This window comes from Cherax quadricarinatus, chromosome 22 (assembly GCF_038502225.1).
Source record: "Cherax quadricarinatus isolate ZL_2023a chromosome 22, ASM3850222v1, whole genome shotgun sequence".
Classification (NCBI taxonomy): domain Eukaryota; kingdom Metazoa; phylum Arthropoda; class Malacostraca; order Decapoda; family Parastacidae; genus Cherax; species Cherax quadricarinatus.
The window spans coordinates 17,639,096-17,662,765 of NC_091313.1; the positions used below are offsets into that span (position 1 = coordinate 17,639,096).

The window sequence follows — 23,670 nt, forward strand, 5'->3', positions numbered from 1 at the left end:
TGAATTGAAAATTGAGCTTTTGCATCCATCTAAAAATTCAATCCCTGCAATTTCTCAAATTCCTCACGAGACAGAACTTAAGTGGATGAAGGGATTTCTGGGCGAAAAAGATTTTTCTTTTTCAAGTAATAGTCTCAGGGAGAGAAACCGAGACTTATTAGATGAGGCATCTTAGAAATATGACCATGTGTATTGTCTTATATTGGTATAACCCAGGTACTGCCTCAGCGTATCTCCCTCTCTCTGTCTCTTTATATATATATATATATATATATATATATATATATATATATATATATATATATATATATATATATATATATATATATATATCGTGCCGAATATGTAAAACTGGTCAATTAGCAAGAACTCATTTAAAATTAAGTCCTTTCTGAAATTTTCTCTTATACGTTTAAAGATATATTTTTTTCATTAATGTGAATGTAAATTTTTTTAATTTTGCACCAAAAGTATCTTAGAAAACTTACCTAACCTTATTAAAGCAAGAGCAATTTATTTTAGCCTAACCCAACTAAATATATTTTAAATACGTTTACAATAATTTAATACTAAACAAACACAATCAAATATATTTTTTTCGTTAGGTTCAGAATGATTTTGGCGATATTATTGCATACACAAATTTTCACTTGTCCTATATGGCAAGATGAGCGTTGCTGTTTAAGCCAAGATCGCAAGTTCTGCCTATTCGGCACGACATATATATATATATATATATTTTAAACAAGTATAACATACAACTTTATTGTAATAACCTTTCACAGTTAGTAGCTTCAGATGCAGGAATTTTATACAGTATGATGTGGTATAGGGTAGCATTAAAGGCACACAATGTGCGCCTCTCTGGCTGCTCGGCAAACATCGATGCGATAGTCCAGTTCGGTCCCGACGCTCTGCAGCATATCTGGAGTTATCATGCGAACTGCTTCAGTGATCGAAATGTTCAGCTCCTTCAGGGTTGCAGGTAGTGGTAGTACGTAAATTGCGCTCTTCATCTACCCCTAAAGAAAGAAGTCACAAACAGTTAGGTCTGGTGACCTCTGCAAGTGGCCTATAAGGTCACCGGTCCTAACTCTTTGTGACTTCCTTCTTTGGGGTTACGTGAAGATCACAGTTTATGTACTACCACTATCTGCAACCCTGGAGGAGCTGAACATTTTGATCACTGAAGCAGTTCGCATGATAACTCCAGATATGCTGCAGAGCGTCGGGACCGAACTGGACTATCGCATCGATGTTTGCTGAGCAACCAGAGAGGCGCACATTGAGTGCCTTTAATGCTACCCTATTCCACATCATACTGTATAAAATTCCTGCATCTGAAGCTACTAACTGTGAAAGGTTATTACAATAGACTTACATGAAATACATGCTTGAAATCAGGGAGTGTTTTTGTGGGCACCCTGTGTGTGTGTGTGTGTGTGTGTGTGTGTGTGTGTGTGTGTGTGTGTGTGTGTGTGTGTGTGTGTGTGTGTGTGTGTGTATGTGTGTGTGTGTGTGTGTGTGTGTGTGTATGTGTGTGTGTGTGTGTGTGTATGTGTGTCCCTGCGTCTTCCAACCTACAGTATGTATTCATACAATGTGTACACTTCAGCTTAACATTACTGTCTGTACCTCACTGGGTAAGGGAGGTCGAAACTTAGTTTTATTAAAATAATGTGTGATGCATATATAACTCGCACATAGGAGACTCATACTTATGACGACGTTTCAGTCTGAATTGGACTGTTAACAAGTCGCACTGAAACACGAAGGAAAGGGAGCTCAACAATGTACGTGACCGGTATTGTACCTTTATATATTTTATATATTCTAATAATTGTTTTTACAATGAATATCACGGGATATTCTACATACTTTACTCATAAATATGTTAATATATTTATTTCAATATGTGTTTTAATGCATTTCAGATGACCTTGGTATCGAAATTTTCACTTTATTTTCCTACAGAAAGAGGAAAGTTTTCAACACCACATTATGCAAACCCTGATCAATGAGCGACATTCTTTTCCCTTCTCAGCCTGAGTCTGTCGAGGATCAAGCTGCCGTCCTTGAAGCGATGAGGGAAGACTGTGAAGTCAGAATGAGAGAAGAGATACGCCTCTTGAAACAGCTGAGGACAGAGGCCAGGGTGAGAGGCAAGGGAGTTAGCATGGGAGAGGAACCATACGGAGCAAGTGTAGACTTTCCAGGCGTCGAAAACATCAAATCCAGAACGAGAAGTTCAGACCAACCATCAGGAAATATGGACGAGGGTAAAGACGACGGGAGCCGAAATAAACACCCTGAAAATCAGCTCATTAAGGCATATAATAATAATAATCAGAATGTCAAGGAAAATGGGTCTGCAGCTGCTGCTTTCTGTCCCACGACATTTGACGATGTGTACTGCTGGCCTAGAACACCCCCAGACACGCTAGTCACTATTCCTTGTCCTACGTACGTCCAAGGATTTCCTCACGGGGTAAGACATTACTCTGTTCGTTTGTCTGGTGTAAAATGACGTGCAACTGTCGTAATTTTATTCTCATATTACAATTATCACAGAAATTTAAAAAAAACATAATTAATTCAGTGTAAATGTTATACATCCTGTGAAAATGAATTAGACAAAATTTTTCTTAAGTACTATATAAATTTACCAAATCATTTTGTATTTCTTAATAACTGTTGTGTAAATGCACTTGAGTATACTATTGTTGTCATGCTTCTCCGAGATAAAAGGGCGATAAACCCGTGTGGGTCATTCAGCGTGGAGGCTCGGTCCTCCGTTCGCTGATCGTTCGAGAAAATCTGCTACCTAACTGTACCCAACTGGTTGTGCTCACCAAGACGTGCGCTCTCTCTCAGAGTCACGCCTCCCGGTACTGCACGTCGCAAGGCACGTGGTTCCGCCTCGATGGAGGCAATAGCTCCTGGACCAACTACACCCAGTGCTCCACCATGTACGTCTTGGCAGAGAATGTCAATATCACGCTTTTTAAGGTGGGTTCTTCTGTTGCTCTCTCTCTCTCTCTCTCTCTCTCTCTCTCTACCCCAACAGCTGGAATAATAGAGAAATACAGACAAATGCAGAAATGACGTGACTGAGGTTTTTTAAAACTCTACGGAGTTCCCCCATCACATTTCATTACCTTCAACCCGTTTCTCTCAAGAGTTTTTAACATAAAACTCTTAATGTCAAGTTAAAACTTGTCACACTTTGATGATATAATTTTTAAAGATCTATAAATGGATTCTTTTTGTATCTGCAGATACGCATACAGGTATACATATTTATATAAACAGCTACATATTTTACGCCTGAGTAAACATTCCTGCACACATGAGTGACAAACTGGCATACATAAAGTGACATATAGACCCACAAACACACATACATAATATATACAACATGAGGTGTATGTCTCTCAGTGAAAATACGCTGAGACTATTCTTTAATCGGTAATTTAGCGATTAAAGTGTCTTTGACTGGTGGTGAACAGGTGATATGCTGCATTTCTTAGCCTCGAGTAGTTGATGGCCCTTAAATCTCAGTACCGAACCAATACACACACATATATGCACACCAAAAAAAAAGCAAAGTGTCTATTTACAAATGCCTTTGACAATTTACAACTAAAACACACACTACAAAAAAAATAAAAAAATAGGTCACCTTTCAAAGGTTATGTCAGACTATTGTAACCTCAGCACCTTCGCCCACCACAGGTACATATATCTTTCCTCTCATCTAAATGCAAATCTTACCCACTTCTTCACACTTCTCGGTTACCATAGACCATAATGTATTTATCCTCATGCAATTTAAATGCTAATGAGACCAGCGTGTCAGATATTATGTGTTAAGCATCGTGTCACCTTTAGTCTATATAAATGTATAATATTAACACGAAATTGCGAGGACTTTGCGTAACGAGTTCGTTAAACTCCTGAAAACCCCCGTTTTTCGTGGGCTTTATGCCCTCGGAGTTCCATAAACAGAAGCAACGAGGCGAATTCAATTAGCCTCAGGAAATACACAAAGTTGCTAACATCTGCCCTGCAAAATGGATGAAAAGAAAATACATTTAAATAATGTTTTTCAGACAATTATTTTTTTCTCCCGAATTGCATAATTTCATAAATTTTTTAACTTTGTTTACCGAGTTGTATTTGTCTGGGTCAAGGCTCGCCTCCCGGCCTCTCCTTTTGTTCACTTCAAAAATGTGGCCGGAATAAGTTCCTGGTGTCCTGGGCCTTCTCATATATACCCTTAAAACTGTGTATGGAGTTGCCGCCGCCGTCTCCTTATTAACTTCATTCCACCTCTCTTTCGCCTCCCCTTTAACAGCATCAATGTATATTATATCTCCCCCTGCCTTTCGTAAGTGCATGATTTATATTTTTCATGTTGACGTCTGCACAACACTGCCTCAGCGCTCGGCACACAGAAGGTTGAGGGTGTGTTCAGATGGAGAGGAAAACACTATTGTTCTTCCCAGAAAAATAGCGGAGCTCTGATAGTGTGGTGACACTGACTGTATGTAAGGAAATGCATATATGCTGTCAATGGGACATTTTATTAAGGGAGCGTTTCGCCATCTAGAAACGATGATAAACAGTAAAATGTCCTAGTTACGGCGTGTGTCTCTCTTGCATAGATTTGTAACCTAAGACACTGTTTGCAAAGGACTCTTTGTTGTACAGCTCTTCGCCTTAAATTGGCTTTAGTGTGGTGAAACGTGTTTTCATTGTAATCATTGTCTTACTCACCAGAGTGATGCAGGAGCTACCCAAATGTGCAATAATAACGTAAGTGAACATTCTCCATTTGCTTTCGGTTTTAGTCACTTCACATTTAAAGCACAGTCTCCTCCCTCACAGTCAGCACCGGTTATCTAACATAGTCAGAGAAACAGTAAACAGGTGATTTCAGAATATGAAGAATAACCACTGTGAAAGAATAGTGAAATTCCAAGCTCTTCCTGACTTCTCACATTATCATAGTTACTTGATAATGTGAGAAGTCACGAAAGTGCTTGGAATTTCACTATTCTTTTACAGTGGCTGATTTGCATATATATATATATATATATATATATATATATATATATATATATATATATATATATATATATATATATATATATATATATATATATATATAGGTAGTAGGTTGGTAGACAGCAACCACCCAGGGAAGTACTACCGTCCTGCCAGATGACTGTGAAACAGAAACCTGTAACTGTTTGGCATGATGGTAGGATTGCTGGTTTCTTTTTCTGTCTCATAAGCACGCTAGATAACAGGGATATCTTGCTACTCCTACTTACACTTTGGTCACACTTCACAGATACGCACATGCATATATATATACATACATCTAGGTTTTTCTCCTTTTTCTATATAGCTCTTGTTCTTCTTTATTTCTTCTATTGTCCATGGGGAAGTGGAAAAGAATCTTTCCTCCGTAAGCCATGCGTGTCGTATGAGGCGACTAAAATGCCGGGAGCAATGGGCTAGTAACCCCTTCTCCTGTAGACATTTACTAAAAAAGAGAAGAAGAAAAACTTTATAAAACTGGGGTGCTTAAATGTGTGTGGATGTAGTGCGGATGACAAGAAACAGATGATTGCTGATGTTATGAATGAAAAGAAGTTGGATGTCCTGGCCCTAAGCGAAACAAAGCTGAAGGGGGTAGGGGAGTTTCGGTGGGGGGAAATAAATGGGATTAAATCTGGAGTATCTGAGAGAGTTAGAGCAAAGGAAGGGGTAGCAGTAATGTTGAATGATCAGTTATGGAAGGAGAAAAGAGAATACGAATGTGTAAATTCAAGAATTATGTGGATTAAAGTAAAGGTTGGATGCGAGAAGTGGGTCATAATAAGCGTGTATGCACCTGGAGAAGAGAGGATTGCAGAGGAGAGAGAAAGATTTTGGGAGATGTTAAGTGAATGTATAGGAGCCTTTGAACCAAGTGAGAGAGTAATTGTGGTAGGGGACCTGAATGCTAAAGTAGGAGAAACTTTTAGAGAGGGTGTGGTAGGTAAGTTTGGGGTGCCAGGTGTAAATGATAATGGGAGCCCTTTGATTGAACTTTGTATAGAAAGGGGTTTGGTTATAGGTAATACATATTTTAAGAAAAAGAGGATAAATAAGTATACAAGATATGATGTAGGGCGAAATGACAGTAGTTTGTTGGATTATGTATTGGTAGATAAAAGACTGTTGAGTAGACTTCAGGATGTACATGTTTATAGAGGGGCCACAGATATATCAGATCACTTTCTAGTTGTAGCTACACTGAGAGTAAAAGGTAGATGGGATACAAGGAGAATACAAGCATCAGGGAAGAGAGAGGTGAAGGTTTATAAACTAAAAGAGGAGGCAGTTAGGGTAAGATATAAACAGCTATTGGAGGATAGATGGGCTAATGAGAGCATAGGCAATGGGGTCGAAGAGGTATGGGGTAGGTTTCAAAATGTAGTGTTAGAGTGTTCAGCAGAAGTTTGTGGTTACAGGAAAGTGGGTGCGGGAGGGAAGAGGAGCGACTGGTGGAATAATGATGTGAAGAGAGTAGTAAGAGAGAAAAAGTTAGCATATGAGAAGTTTTTACAAAGTAGAAGTGATGCAAAGAGGGAAGAGTATATGGAGAAAAAGAGAGAGGTTAAGAGAGTGGTGAAGCAATGTAAAAAGAGAGCAAATGAGAGAGTGGGTGAGATGTTATCAACAAATTTTGTTGAAAACAAGAAAAAGTTTTGGAGTGAGATTAACAAGTTAAGAAAGCCTAGAGAACAAATGGATTTGTCAGTTAAAAATAGGAAAGGAGAGTTATTAAATGGAGAGTTAGAGGTATTGGGAAGATGGAGGGAATATTTTGAGGAATTGTTAAATGTTGATGAAGATAGGGAAGCTGTGATTTCGTGTATAGGGCAAGGAGGAACAACATCTTGTAGGAGTGAGGAAGAGCCAGTTGTGAGTGTGGGGGAAGTTCGTGAGGCAGTAGGTAAAATGAAAGGGGGTAAGGCAGCCGGAATTGATGGGATAAAGATAGAAATGTTAAAAGCAGGTGGGGATATAGTTTTGGAGTGGTTGGTGCAATTATTTAATAAATGTATGGAAGAGGGTAAGGTACCTAGGGATTGGCAGAGAGCATGCATAGTTCCTTTGTATAAAGGCAAAGGGGAGAAAAGAGAGTGCAAAAATTATAGGGGGATAAGTCTGTTGAGTATACCTGGCAAAGTGTATGGTAGAGTTATTATTGAAAGAATTAAGAGTAAGACGGAGAATAGGATAGCAGATGAACAAGGAGGCTTTAGGAAAGGTAGGGGGTGTGTGGACCAGGTGTTTACAGTGAAACATATAAGTGAACAGTATTTAGATAAGGCTAAAGAGGTCTTTGTGGCATTTATGGATTTGGAAAAGGCGTATGACAGGTGGATAGGGGGGCAATGTGACAGATGTTGCAGGTGTATGGTGTAGGAGGTAGGTTACTGAAAGCAGTGAAGTGTTTTTACGAGGATAGTGAGGCTCAAGTTAGAGTATGTAGGAAAGAGGGAAATTACTTCCCAGTAAAAGTAGGTCTTAGGCAAGGATGTGTGATGTCACCGTGGTTGTTTAATATATTTATAGATGGAGTTGTAAGAGAAGTAAATGCGAGGGTCTTGGCAAGAGGCGTGGAGTTAAAAGATAAAGAATCACACATAAAGTGGGAGTTGTCACAGTTGCTCTTTGCTGATGACACTGTGCTCTTGGGAGATTCTGAAGAGAAGTTGCAGAGATTGGTGGTTGAATTTGGTAGGGTGTGCAAAAGAAGAAAATTGAAAGTGAATACAGGAAAGAGTAAGGTTATGAGGATAACAAAAAGATTAGGTGATGAAAGATTGGATATCAGATTGGAGGATGAGAGTATGGAGGAGGTGAATGTATTCAGATATTTGGGAGTGGACGTGTCAGCGGATGGGTCTATGAAAGATGAGGTGAATCATAGAATTTATGAGGGGAAAAGGGTGAGTGGTGCACTTAGGAGTCTGTGGAGACAAAGAACTTTGTCCTTGGAGGCAAAGAGGGGAATGTATGAGAGTATAGTTTTACCAACGCTCTTATATGGGTGTGAAGCATGGGTGATGAATGTTGCAGCGAGGAGAAGGCTGGAGGCAGTGGAGATATCATGTCTGAGAGCAATGTGTGGTGTGAATATAATGCAGAGAATTCGTAGTTTGGAAGTTAGGAGGAGGTGCGGGATTACCAAAACTGTTGTCCAGAGGGCTGAGGAAGGGTTGTTGAGGTGGTTCGGACATGTGGAGAGAATGGAGCGAAACAGAATAACTTCAAGAGTGTATCAGTCTGTAGTGGAAGGAAGGCGGGGTAGGGGTCGGCCTAGGAAAGGTTGGAGGGAGGGGGTAAAGGAGGTTTTGTGTGCGAGGGGCTTGGACTTCCAGCAGGCATGCGTGAGCGTGTTTGATAGGAGTGAATGGAGACGAATGGTTTTTAATACTTGACGTGCTGTTGGAGTGTGAGCAAAGTAACATTTATGAAGGGGTTCAGGGAAACCAGCAGGCCGGACTTGAGTCCTGGAGATGGGAAGTACAGTGCCTGCACTCTGAAGGAGGGGTGTTAATGTTGCAGTTTAAAAACTGTAGTGTAAAGCACCCTTCTGGCAAGACAGTGATGGAGTGAATGATGGTGAAAGTTTTTCTTTTTCGGGCCACCCTGCCTTGGTGGGAATCGGCCAGTGTGATAATAATAAAATATATAATATATATATATATATATATAATATATATATAATATATATATATAATATATATATAATATATATATATATATATAATATATATATATCGTATTATTTGTTTATATAATTATCAATATGGATTCATTTGCATGTGTTTCTTCCCTGTCAAAATCATGAAAAACAATTTGCTAAAATTCGAGGGTGACAGTTATTGCTAATTTGAGCAAAAGTTTAAGGGAATATTATACCTCGTTCAGTGAGTTAAAAAAAATAGCTGGAACATGAGTATGTAATTATTTCAGCCTGTGAGAGCACTTATGTGGAAGTATTGTTTACTTTGTCTGGTCTTTGTTTATTCTCACGTTGTATGAGCCCTACGGGATCATACAACGCCGCTGATGAATATATTACTAGATGAATATGTTACTAAAATGAATGTATTACTGAAATGTAGCAGTTCAGAGTAGATGTACAAATGCTGCTTAGCTGTTTTTTAAGAGCAAATGTCTTCTCTCACTCCCTGAATAATTCTCTCCTTTATTCTATCTACGTTTCTCCTTTAAAACCTCTACGTTTCTCCTTTACAACCTCTTCTCCCAGAATATATCTCTGTCTCTCTTTCTTTCCCTCTCTCCCTCTCAGTGAAATGGTCTCTCCTCTGCTCTCACTGCACTACTCTCCATCTCCTCCTTTAAATTCCTCTCGTCTCCTTTCTCTCCTCCATCATTATTTTCCTGAATCTTTCTCTCCTCTCCTCTCCTCTCTTTTCCTGGGTGTGGAAATATGTCGGTTGAAATTCTTGCTAAACATTCACTTTCCTGCCCACCCAATATTTATTTTAAAATTTGTGTCGTGAGTCTTAACTCCCTCACACACACACACACACACACACACACACACACACACACACACACACACACACACACACACACACTGTGTCACTAACTACAGTGTTGACAACCCACTGTATGACAATAGTCTCCATGGTTCAGCAGATGCCTACATTAACATTAAACTTGTTTCTCACTTTTGCTATTCACTTTCTATTGTCCCTTATTTTCCCATATTCAAAAATAAATTGCATTTTAATTTGTCTGTACCATGTCCATATCACTGCATTTTTCTCAACACGGGGGAAGAGGAGCCACCATCGCTTTCCCAAACTTTTGAGTAAAGACTTTACAGTCAGAAGGGAAATTAGGGTCTTTAAATTTAAGGACTTCATCAAAGTGGATGTTTTCTGTGTTAGTACCAAAGATTAGGATTAAATTTTTAGGACACCTAAATTAAGGACAAATGCAAATCATTGTTAGTTGTAAAAACTAATTTATCTGTACTCATAGGCAATAATGTAATCCTTTCAAACTTTTATTTTTAGGAAATCCAAATTTTCATAAATGAAAAAAGTATGAAATTGTGCCAACTTAAAGAGCTAATAGTCAGGCAAACTAGTTTGATAGTAGGGTAACTCTTGGGTGATGAGTGATCATTATGCATAATAATACGTGAGATGGGTGTTCAGAATAATTCATGTAGTTTGTGTTATCATATTATTATGTTTGATAAGTCACCATAACATTAAACGTGAGGGGTGATCATAACGTATGTGAGGGGTGATCATAACGTATGTGAGGGGTGATCATAACGTATGTGAGGGGTGATCATAACGTATGTGAGGGGTGATCATAACGTATGTGAGGGGTGATCATAACGTATGTGAGGGGTGATCATAATATATGTGAGGGGTGATCATAATATATATGAGGGGTGATCGTAACATATGTGAGGGATGATCATAACATATGTGAGGGATGATCATAACATATGTGAGGGGTGATCATAACATATGTGAGGGGTGATCATAACATATGTGAGGGATGATCATAACATATGTGAGGGATGATCATAACATATGTGAGGGATGATCATAACATATGTGAGGGATGATCATAACATATGTGAGGGATGATCATAACATATGTGAGGGGTGATCATAACATATGGGTGATCATAACATATGTGAGCGGTGATCATAACATATGTGAGGAATGATCATAACATATGTGAGGGGTGATCATAACATATGTGAGGGGTGATCATAACATATGTGAGGGGTGATCATAACATATGTGAGGGGTGATCATAACATATGTGTGGGATGATCATAATCACCTGGATTCCCAAAATCTGCACAACCCAGGGCAACATGGGTTCAGGGCAGGTCGCTCCTGCTTCTCACAACTACTGGATCACTATGACATGGCCTTGGATGCACTGGAAGAAAATCAGAATGCAGATGTAATATACACAGACTTTGCAAAAGCATTTGACAAATGCGATCATGGCGTAATAGCCCATACAATACGTGCTAAAGGAATAACTGGGAAAGTGGGGAGATGGATCTTCAACTTCCTAACAAATCGAACACAAAGAGTAGTGGTCAACAGAGTTAAATCGGAGGCTGCCATAGTGAAGAGCTCTGTTCCACAAGGCACAGTACTCGCCCCCATCTTATTCCTTATCCTCATATCAGACATAAACAGAGATATACGCCACAGCACCGTATCATCCTTTGCGGATGATACTAGGATCTGCATGAGGCTGTCATCTGCTGAGGACGCGGTTAATCTCCAAGAAGATATAAACAAAGTTTTCCAATGGGCAACGGTAAACAATATGATGTTCAATGAGGACAAATTCCAACTACTTCGTTATGGAAAACCGGAGGAGATAATAACTAGAACAGAGTATACTACTGACTCCGGCCATAGAATAGAGCGGAAAACTAATGTAAGGGACCTGGGAGTAGTAATGTCTGAGGATCTCACTTTCAAGGATTACAACAGTGCCACGATCGCACGTGCAAAGAAAATGATAGGATGGATAATGAGAACTTTCAAAACGAGAGATGCCAAGCCCATGATGATCCTTTTCAAATCACTTGTTCTCTCTAGGCTGGAATACTGCTGTACATTAACATCTCCATTCAAAGCAGGTGAAATCGCAGATCTAGAGAGTGTATAGAGATCCTTTACTGCACGTATAAGTTCTGTCAAGCACCTTAACTACTGGGAACGCTTGGAAGCACTTGACTTGTACTCGTTGGAACGCAGGAGGGAGAGATATATCATAATCTACACTTGGAAAATCTTGGAAGGAATGGTCCCAAATCTGCACACAGAAATCACTCCCTACGAAAGTAAAAGACTGGGCAGGCGATGCAAAATGCTCCAAATAAAAAGTAGGGGCGCCATTGGTACACTAAGGGAAAACACCATAAGTGTCCGGGGCCCAAAACTGTTTAACAGCCTCCCATCAAGCATTAGGGTAATTGCCAATAAACCCCTGGCTGCCTTCAAGAGAGAGCTGGACAGATACCTAAAGTCAGTGCCGGATCAGCCGGGCTTTGGCTCGTACGTTGGACTGCGTGCGGCCAGCAGTAACAGCCTAGTTGATCAGGCCCTGATCCATCGGGAGGCCTGGTCATGGACCGGGCCGCGGGGGCGTTGATCCCCGGAATAACCTCCAGGTAACCTCCAGGTATTTGAGGGGTGATCATAACATATGTGAGGGATGATCATAACATATGTGAGGGGTGATCATAGTATATGGGTGATCATAACATATGTGACGGGTGATCATAACATATGTGAGGGGTGATCATAACATAAGTGAGGGGTGATCATAACATAAGTGAGGGGTGATCATAACATAAGTGAGGGATGATCATAACATAAGTGAGGGGTGATCATAACATAAGTGAGGGGTGATCATAACATATGTGAGGGGTGATTATAACATAAGTGAGGGATGATCATAACATAAGTGAGGGATGATCATAACATAAGTGAGGGGTGATCATAACATATGTGAGGGGTGATCATAACATAAGTGAGGGGTGATCATAACATAAGTGAGGGATGATCATAACATAAGTGAGGGGTGATCATAACATATGTGAGGGGTGATCATAACATATGTGAGGGATGATCATAACATATGTTAGGGGTGATCATAACATAAGTGAGGGATGATCATAACATAAGTGAGGGGTGATCATAACATATGTTAGGGGTGATCATAACATATGTGAAGGATGATCATAACATATGTGAGGGATGATCATAACATATGTTAGGGGTGATCATAACATAAGTGAGGGATGATCATAACATAAGTGAGGGATGATCATAACATAAGTGAGGGATGATCATAACATAAGTGAGGGGTGATCATAACATATGTGAGGGGTGATCATAACATAAGTGAGGGGTGATCATAACATAAGTGAGGGATGATCATAACATAAGTGAGGGGTGATCATAACATATGTGAGGGGTGATCATAACATATGTGAGGGATGATCATAACATATGTTAGGGGTGATCATAACATATGTGAAGGATGATCATAACATATGTGAGGGATGATCATAACATATGTTAGGGGTGATCATAACATATGTGAAGGATGATCATAACATATGTGAGGGATGATCATAACATATGTTAGGGGTGATCATAACATATGTGAAGGATGATCATAACATATGTGAGGGATGATCATAACATATGTTAGGGGTGATCATAACATATGTTAGGGGTGATCATAACATATGTGAAGGATGATCATAACATATGTGAGGGATGATCATAACATATGTTAGGGGTGATCATAACATATGTGAGGGATGATCATAACATATGTTAGGGGTGATCATAACATATGTTAGGGGTGATCATAACATATGTGAGGGATGATCATAACATATGTTAGGGGTGATCATAACATAAGTGAGGGGTGATCATAACATAAGTGAGGGGTGATCATAACATAAGTGAGGGGTGATCATAACATAAGTGAGGGGTGATCATAACATATGTGAGGGGTGATCATAACATATGTGAGGGATGATCATAACATATGTTAGGGGTGATCATAACATAAGTGAGGGGTGATCATAACATAAGTGAGGGGTGATCATAACATATGTGAGGGGTGATCATGACATATGTGAGGGGTGATTATAACATAAGTGAGGGGTGATCATAACATAAGTGAGGGGTGATCATAACATATGTGAGGGGTGATCATGACATATGTGAGGGGTGATTATAACATATGTGAGGGGTGATCATAACATATGTGATGAGTAATCATAATTTTGTATGTGAGTTGTGATCAGAGCGTTATATGGGAAGAGTGACCATTATGTTATATGTAAGGGGTAATTTTAACGATATATGTGAGGATGATCATGCTATATGTGATAGGTTGATCATGTTATATGTGAGGGAGTGACTATAATGGAATGTTGTAGTGTATCCGCGGCTTAAAAAATTCTTTCAGTTATTTTCTTTTCAGTAGCTTTTTAGGATTTTTATATTATAATTGTTACCCTAACGTGTTTTCATCCATAAAATGACGCATTGTACTTCAACTTAATTAACAAGTAAGCCTTATATTCTATATGACAGACAGATATTTTTCCTTGTTAACGATACAATATGACATCTGTCTGCAACGTTTTTAATTTACTTAACGAGATGGAACAGTGGCAGTGATGCAATTCCATCCCTGGATATTACTCTTGTGTTGTTGTTGATGATACTTTTTAGGGGCCACGACGGCTTATACCGTATGAGCCCTACACGGCTCTTGTGGAATTCCCTTCACTTGTAAACTGTTTTGGGATCGAATATTTTTTTTTGTTTTAGCGTAATATACCTTTGTTCATTATGAAGTATCTTTAATATTATTTTCTTTCCTGATCCCCTGCTCTACTTAGCGTCATTTTCCATGAAGGAAACTTGCCCACTTTCTCATAAAATATGGCTCTTTTCCTCCCCCTCTGAAAATCTGGCCCACTCCTCTCTAAACCTTCCAATCCCTCTCTCCCAGGCTTGCCCAGGACGTTCCCCTCTTGAAACTTTCCCCACTCTTTCTCAGAATCGTGGCTACATATCTGAGCCCCCTCCTTCCCTCCCTCCCTCCCTCCCTCTCTCTCTCTCTCTCTCTCTCTCTCTCTCTCTCTCTCTCTCTCTCTCTCTCTCTCTCTCTCTCTCTCTCTCTCTCTCTCTCTCTCTCTCTCTCTTCTGTAAATTCCTTGTCATATTTCTGTTATTTTAATGCCAGCAGTGACCGGAAGGAATGGAGAGAGAGGAGAGGTCCTTTTACTTTTCTATCCTTGACTCACACATCTAGAACTGCACGATAGTCCTTAATCTTGGTAGAGGTAGGTAGTTCCTCTCAGCAGACAGCATCATTGTGGACACGGAAGTCCTCTGCTATCTGTCCTTCACAAGTACTCCCATGTACTCTATCATGCACTCCCGCACATCAGTGGGTTCCCGTGGTTCGTGTGGTATCGTACGTGGGCTACAGCGTGTCTCTGGTCACCCTGGTGGTAGCGTTCACCGTCCTCGCCTGTATCAAGTGAGTATTATACCCGCCAGTTGTAGATTTTTCCACCTTACTACATCTTGTCGAAACAGTGTTCATCGTTGCATACTTTTATTTTATTACTGGCATGAAAGAATTGTCACTGTTTGTGGTTCTGTATTACATTTGTTTGCTTATACTCTGTATTTTTTTCATTTGGCGTTGTGTATTATAGACACGTATTGTCAGTGATATATATGGATATTTATCTGTCAAAATCGTCCACATGCATAATTTATTCTATTTGCAATTAATGGTTTTCTATTAGAGGATGGAGGATTGAGCCTGAATGATCCGCAGGCTTTTACTGCTTCATGAGTTGCAGTGCAATGCAGCTTGGCAGTTAATGTAGAATTATTGTGTAATAATTATATCTCATACTTTCTGCTTGCGATCTCCAAAGGGCAGCATGGCGACAGTTGCAGATACTTCAGGCAACAATCAGGGTCTACCTAGCTGGGGTTTCCTAAGTTACTGGTCACTGGTTTTAGCGAGACTTCTCTCAACTGATTTCGCAGTGAGAGAGTTTTAACTCTCTCACGCCAAATTCCTGGTAATCCACCTTCTCAAAACACTGCCAGCACAGGTGTAGATTACATAATTTTTTTCCTGATTTAGGTTACATTGCCCGAGTTGTCACTGATGTACGCTGGTTTGTCGTCTAATTTCATTTTACTGTATTTTTAATTTACCGACAAATTATTTAGAAATTGACATAAGTCTGTATTTACTGATTTACGACATACATATCTTTATTCAAGATTGAAAATAAAAATGTTTTTTACGCAGTTCATTTCACAGTCTTAATCTCATTTTAAACCTCAGCTTAATATAAAGTATACCATCTCCCTGTTTACTGCTACCTAAATATCAGCAGCAGATGTTAAGAAACTTTTACATAATCTAAGTGAACATGGACAGCAGGTGTAAAAAATCTTGTACATACTAGATATTTGGAGTCCAGTGCATGAAAAATTTAATATATGTGTTTTCTTATATTTAACTAGATTAATTATGAAAATCCCATCAGTTAATTAATATGTGCTTCTTTCTATTGTAATGATTTTTTTTATATTTTGAGTGTGTTTAGTGCAACTGTGAAATTGTTAACAAAATCATTATCGTCTTAGATTCTGAACATGGGTATTTGGTGTAAAGAGAGCCACACATCCTCTTCTCGTCCGGGCTGGAAACCGATTTCAGAACCTTCCATATGGTAGTCCAACTGTTTGAGATTCAGGCTGTGGTAGTCGCTTACCAAAAGTTTTTATTGAAAGACCACATGAAGGCCTGGTCAGAGCTTATAGGTTTAAAAGAGTTGCCCAGAATTAAAAAAAAAACTAGAACTGTGAAAGCAATAATTCCTTTTACAATATGCTAAACTAACGTTGCTACTTGAAGAGTAAGATCGATATGGGGGATGAAAGGCGAAGAGTAACCGGGAACAAATTGCTTAAGCTAATACTGGGGATCGATCCGGTGACCTCACAGACGCTGGATCAACACCGACCCAGGTAGGCCACAGAGTGTACATTAGGTTGGGGAAAATAGTGAAATAGTAGATTGAACGTGAATTTAAGGATATTTGGAGTCCAGTGCATGAAAAATTCAATATATATATTTTCTCATATTTAACTAGATTAATTATGAAAATCCCATCACTTAATTAATATATGCCTCTTTCTATTGTATTGATTTTTTTTTATATTTTGAGTGTGTTTAGTGCAATTGTGAAATTGTTAACAAAGTCATTATCGTCTTTCTTAAACAACAGAAGTTTAGTTTATGAAAATTAATGAAACACACGATTCACAGTTGATATTATTTGTCTTAAACCTTGTTTGTCTATAACTACAAGATCACACGATGTTATGCAACTTCATATCCATTACATATTAATTATCGACATCAAAAATCATTATTAATATTATTATACTGGTAAATCTTTATTTTTAGAAAAATGTTATATTCCAAGATAATATAATTCCTGATTACATTAAACTGATGTTTTCATGTAGTTTATTTACGTTATTCTTGCCACTGAAGGAGATAATTTAGAATTTCGTTTTACGGCTCATTAAATATTCATTCATGGTTAATTAGTTTTTATGGTCTTTTTTCGAAGTCGTACATAAAAGTCACACAAATTTAAACTTGGGAGCATCGCTAATTATTCTGATATCTTGAAAATATAGCACAATAATATGAAGCCTAATATAACACTTAGAGCAAATACAATATATCATTTCCATATTATTCGTTGTTCATTATGTCAAATTACTTTAAGTTTTAAATTATCCTCGTAAAATTTCGTTGCCATATTTTCGTCATTAACGCTTTACGGTATTAACGCTTTACGGTATACTGACTGTACACATTCTATTTAATCTGATGAGTATATTTTTCTTGACGTATATACAATAAGAGCATGAGTGTATAAACTGTATATTTTGGAGGATGTATATCTCAGCATGTATATGGTATGAATACTTTAATCATTGAGTTAAGGTTCAGAGCATCCTTCATGGGTGATGTACAGTTGACAGCCTTAGTAATCCTTGTGTATCGGCAAGAATTTAAACCCAGCAAATCAGTAGACTGACTGTAACAAACATCTAGCACAATACTGTCCAGTATACCCATAATAACACGCACATGCCAGTTATCCTGTACCAAGTCATAGTATCTTAAATATTGCCGAAGAATGCCACATAACACGAAATGCAAAACACATATCACTAACACAGGTCTGGCGTGTCCCTCAGGAGGCTGCGCTGTCCCAGGAACACACTGCACATGCACCTCTTCCTCTCCTTCATCTGCAGGGCCGTCGGGGCTCTGGCCAGGGATAAGCAGCACGGTCTCCTAACCCTGGAGTCTCCGGAGACATACATGGAGAAAAGTGTGAGTACTACTTAGGGAGTGACTGAGTAGAGGCACGGAGGTAAATATTTTTTGTTTTGGTTATTACGTCGTTTATTAGGAAATTATCTGGCTCTTGTTCTTGTCATATCTGTTCAGCAGTGCCAGGGGCCATGACAAGAAGCTACCGCTGGCATGCGGTACCGTAAGAAGGTGGTATCATTATATTAATGATTTACAATACCGACAAGTTCAAGAATAAGACATGTTCAGAACTTGAAAATCTTTGTTGACGAAACGTCATAAGACATCATAAAACGATAGTGTCTGTCTGACGAAGACATATCATGTCTAACTCGCACCGAGCAACATTAGATCCTCTAATTGACCATCACCTGAGCAATTCTTCATTTTGGGTCAGACCAAGGGCACCGCCATATCAATTTACAACTGTGTTATTCTCTTCGCTTAGCAAGCGGAGGATCGAGCCTCCACCACTCACTGCGTTGCACGATATAAGTATATAAATAAACATTAACACAAACAGGGTAGTCCTATAACGGAGGCAGGCACAGTGACCTTTAGCTTACCGGCAGGACTAAGTGGTCTCGTGAACAGGGTTGGAGCGACGCAGCATTGCAAAAGAACCAAACAAGAGAGAGAGAGAAAGAAAGAGAGAGAGAGAGAGAGAGAGAGAGAGAGAGAGAGAGAGAGAGAGAGAGGCGGTATTCAAGGGAGAGAGAATGTGAAGGAAAAAATAACATTTGAACTTTAACAGCGAATTGCTATACGCGCGAGGGTCATTCAGTACACGAAGTAATGGAGGCTCGACCCTACGTCTGATAATCGCTGGTTTTCCGTGTCCATTGAAGCTGTTGTTATGGAGGGCTCTCTATATGTGCCTCAGTAGTATCCTTATGCTTCACGCAAAGCGCTAAACCCGTGTAGGTTGTTTGATGCAAGGTGAGGTAGAGGCTTGAGCTTTCACCTGCTTCGTCTTCAGGGTGATTCAGTAACGTACACTGGTGAAGATAGACGCCAGTGGTCCTACAGTGGTGAGGATAGACCCCAGTGGTCCTACAGTGGTGAGGATAGACCCCAGTGATCCTACAGTAGTGAGGATAGACCCCAGTGATCCTACAGTGGTGAGGATAGACTCCAGTGATCCTACAGTGGTGAGGATAGACTCCAGTGATCCTACAGTGGTGAGGATAGACTCCAGTGATCCTACAGTGGTGAGGATAGATCACAATGATCCTGCAGTGGTGAAGATAGATCACAATGATCCTACAGTGGTGAGGATAGACCACAATGATCCTACAGTGGTGAGGATAGACCACAATGATCCTACAGTGGTGAGGATAGACCACAATGATCCTATAGTGGTGAGGATAGACCACAATGATCCTACAGTGGTGAGGATAGACCACAATGATCCTACAGTGGTGAGGATATATCACAGTGATCCTACAGTGGTGAGGATAGACCACAGTGATCCTACAGTGGTGAGAATAGACCCCAATGATCCTCCATTGATGAGGATAGACCACAATGATCCTACAGTGGTGAGGATAGACCACAATGATCCTACAGTGGTGAGGATAGACCACAGTGATCCTACAGTTGTGAGGATAGACCACAGTGATCCTCCAGTGGTGAGGATAGACCACAGTGATCCTACAGTGGTGAGAATAGACCACAGTGATCCTACAGTGGTGAGGATAGACCACAATGATCCTACAGTGGTGAGGATAGACCACAGTGATCCTACAGTGGTGAGGATAGACCACAGTGATCCTCCAGTGGTGAGGATAGACCACAATGATCCTACAGTGGTGAGGATAGACCACAGTGATCCTACAGTGGTGAGGATAGACCACAGTGATCCTCCAGTGGTGAGGATAGACCACAATGATCCTACAGTGGTGAGGATAGACCACAGTGATCCTACAGTGGTGAGGATAGACCACAGTGATCCTCCAGTGGTGAGGATAGACCACAGTGATCCTACAGTGGTGAGGATAGACCACAATGATCCTACAGTGGTGAGGATAGACCACACTGACACTCAGTGATCCATCCTTGCTTAGCACACAACTTTTCCTAGGATGGAGTGGAAGAGGTGACAGCATACTGGACATTATGTGGTAATTTATAAGACTGATGTTGCATCTCCTCGTCTTCTTCCACATTATCTTCACGACAGTTGATCTCGGTCTTACCCTGGATCTCGATCTTACATTTTGATCCGTTGTATCATCCATACGGATTTGTCACTTGTTTTCGAACGCCTTAATAATTCTGCATGTCCATCCCATGATCATCCTGTTTTCTAGCCTGCCTTCTTATTCACCTGCAACTCTCCGCAAATGACTGCCTAGATGCTAGTTAAGAGATCGTAAGCTCTTAACTAATATCTAGAGCTCTTTACCACACCCCAGGCGCGGTATAACCACTAAGAGCTTAACGCTACCCCAAGAATATAATAAAAAATCTTGATAGTTTATAAAGAAACGAGTTCAGAGCATTGCGAAAGGGTGGTTATTGTACGAACATTGTTGCACTAATCAAGGTAGGTTAGGTAAGGTAAGGTTTGTCAGGAAACAGGATAAGTGCTTCTTGACGCGGGTTTTAGTCATATTGTGACCCGTAGCTGGAGTTTTTGGTCATCTAACAGAGGTCTTCCGTTGGCTTACCGAACCATTCCTTTAAAAATTATAATTATAATTCTTTAACCGAGGTAACAGGGTTAACTGGTGGTAGTATTTATAGTAACAGCAGCATTAATAAAACTAACCTTAACGTTCCACCTTTGCTTTGAGTGCATCGTTGTGGGGTATCAAGTATATTTTTGTCCTGCACGCAGCTGGCCCAGAAAAAAAAGATGATAGTGCCTTTTGCTTTTTAACTTTGGCTACCTTTGTTCGGAGAGCAGTAGCAATTTAGTGTTATCAGCAGACATATTCTCCACAATGATCAGAAATTATTACTTTTTTCATCAAATACTCTAGTGTATTTCTCTCTCTCTCTCTCTCTCTCTCTCTCTCTCTCTCTCTCTCTCTCTCTCTCTCTCTCTCTCTCTCTCTCTCTCTCTCTCTCTCTCTCTCTCTCTCTCTCTCTCTCTCTCTTAAATTACCACTCCCACCGCAAAACACCTCTCTCTTACTGCTGCAGACGTGGGCTTGCAGGGTATTCACGGGCACGTGGCAGTACTTCATCCTAGCCAACTACGCCTGGATACTGATGGAAGGACTCTACCTCCACAACCTCATCTTCCTGGCCCTCTTCACTGATAACTCTGCCATCACACTCTACATCGTCCTGGGCTGGGGTAAGTTACCTCCCGTGCTTTCTTCGAGGGCGAAACGTTTTCCAAAACGCTCTTCACGTTCTTCATAACTGTGTCTTTGTCTTAGCATAAATGTTAGTGATGCCTCAATACAAGCAGTGTCCTGAAGGACCTTAAAGGTCATTAGAGGTCTTTGAACGTCCTTGAAGGTCCTAAAGGAATTTGAAGACTTCAGAAGGCCCTTGAAAATTCTTGAACGTTTTCGAAGGTCCTTAAGGCCCTTGAAGGTTCGTAAATATTCTTGAAGATCCTTGAAGGATCTTGAAGGCTCTTGAAGTCCCTTGAAGGCCCTTGAAGTAGTACCGAACCTGAATACAACGTAAGCATGACCTCTGTACCCTCGCACGGGTCATCATTTACAGTTCCGGACAGCACAGCCAAGACAAATGACCCTGATAGAATTCCCTAACTTTCTTCAAAACTTGTCCTTTTTCTCAGAAGACGGGAAAATTGATTTAAGAAAGGCGAGCAAGCTGGAAAAAGTCTCTGATAAATATATACTGTTTCCTCGAACTATCTGTCAGTGTTAACACACGGGCGAGAGTTTTAATAGTCTTGCACTGTTGCAGCTGTTTAGCAACGGCCTCACATTCTGCAAAGTTTTGAAGAATTTTTGTGATAGTGCAAAAAAAATTGGTTTCGCGGATTTGAAGAAGGGGGAAATAAATCCTGAAAACACTGTATCAAGTCCTTGTTCCAGCATTGCAGGAACTGTGTCAGTTCTAGCATGGTTCTTAGTGTGTTTGTTCCAGCAGGGTCGGTAGTGTATTTGTTCTAGCATGGCTGGTAGTGTGTTTGTTCCACCATGGCTGGTAGTGTATTTGTTCTAACAAGGCTGGTAGTGTGTTTGTTCCATCATGGCTGGTAGTTCATTTGTTCTAGCAAGGCTGGTAGTGTGTTTGTTCTAACATAACTGGTAGTGTGTTTGTTCCATCATGGCTGCCAGTGTGAGTGTGCTAGCATGGCTAGTAGTGTGTTTGTTCCAGCATGGCTGGCAGTGTGTTTGTTCCATCATGGCTGCCAGTGTGAGTGTGCTAGCATGGCTAGTAGTGTGTTTGTTCCAGCATGGCTGGCAGTGTGTTTGTTCCAGCATGGCTGGCAGTGTGTTTGTTCCAGCATGGCTGGTGGTGTGTTTGTTAGAGCAGGGCTGGTGGTGAGTTTGTTAGAGCAGGGCTGGTGGTGTGTTTGTTATAGAAGGGCTGGTAGTGTGTTTGTTAGAGCAGGGCTGGTGGTGTGTTTGTTAGAGCAGGGCTGGTGGTGTGTTTGTTAGAGCAGGGCTGGTGGTAAGTTTGTTAGAGTAGGGCTGGTGGTGTGTTTGTTAGAGAAGGGCTGGTAGTGTGTTTGTTTGAGCAGGGCTGGTGGAGAGTTTGTTAGAGCAGGGCTGGTGGTGTGTTTGTTAGAGCAGAGCTGGTGGTGTGTTTGTTAGAGCAGGGCTGGTGCTGTGTTTGTTAGAGCAGGGCTGGTGGTGTGTTCGTTAGAGCAGGGCTGGTGGTGTGTTCGTTAGAGCAGGGCTGGTGGTGTGTTTGTTAGAGCAGGGCTGGTGATGAGTTTGGTAGAGCAGGGCTGGTGGTGTGTTTGTTAGAGCAGGGCTGGTGGTGTGTTCGTTAGAGCAGGGCTGGTGGTGTGTTTGTTAGAGCAGGGCTGGTGATGAGTTTGTTAGAGCAGGGCTGGTGGTGTGTTCGTTAGAGCAGGGCTGGTAGTGTGTTTGTTAGAGCAGGGCTGGTGGTGTGTTCCCTCTGCAAACAAAAACACTCATTTATCTTTTGTTTTATTTAAAAATGTAATCGTAATTGCTAAATAATTATACCAAAGCAGTAAACACAATTATATATCATGTTAAATAAATGGACTAGCTTTTGTTAACATCAGTCACACACACACAGACATACGCACACATACTCACCTTATATATATATATATATATATATATATATATATATATATATATATATATATATATATATATATATATATATATATATATATACATATATATATATATATATATATATATATATATATATATATATATATATATATATATATATATATATATATATATATATATATATATATATGTCGTGCCGAATATATAAAACTGGTCAATTAGCAAGAACTCATTTGAAATTAAGTCCTTTCTAAAATTTTCTCTTATACGTTTAAAGATATATTTTTTTCATTAATGTTGATGTAAAAATTTATAATTTTGCACCAAAAGGAACTTAGAAAACTTACCTAACCTTATTATAATAAGCGCAATTTAATTTAGCCTAAC

The 23,670-nt window shown here is 39.9% G+C and overlaps 1 protein-coding gene across 1 annotated transcript in view; it reads left to right on the plus strand.

Moving 5' to 3' along the window:
• The window catches only part of LOC128689847 (vasoactive intestinal polypeptide receptor 1-like), a 205,688-nt gene that overhangs the window by 115,413 nt on the left and 66,605 nt on the right, over positions 1 to 23,670 (plus strand). Inside the window, exons 4-8 of the mRNA XM_070087499.1 lie at positions 2,045 to 2,488; positions 2,875 to 3,009; positions 15,087 to 15,178; positions 17,950 to 18,088; positions 21,221 to 21,377. Of these exons, the coding sequence (XP_069943600.1) occupies positions 2,045 to 2,488; positions 2,875 to 3,009; positions 15,087 to 15,178; positions 17,950 to 18,088; positions 21,221 to 21,377 (967 nt within the window). The remainder of the gene's footprint in view (positions 1 to 2,044; positions 2,489 to 2,874; positions 3,010 to 15,086; positions 15,179 to 17,949; positions 18,089 to 21,220; positions 21,378 to 23,670) is intronic.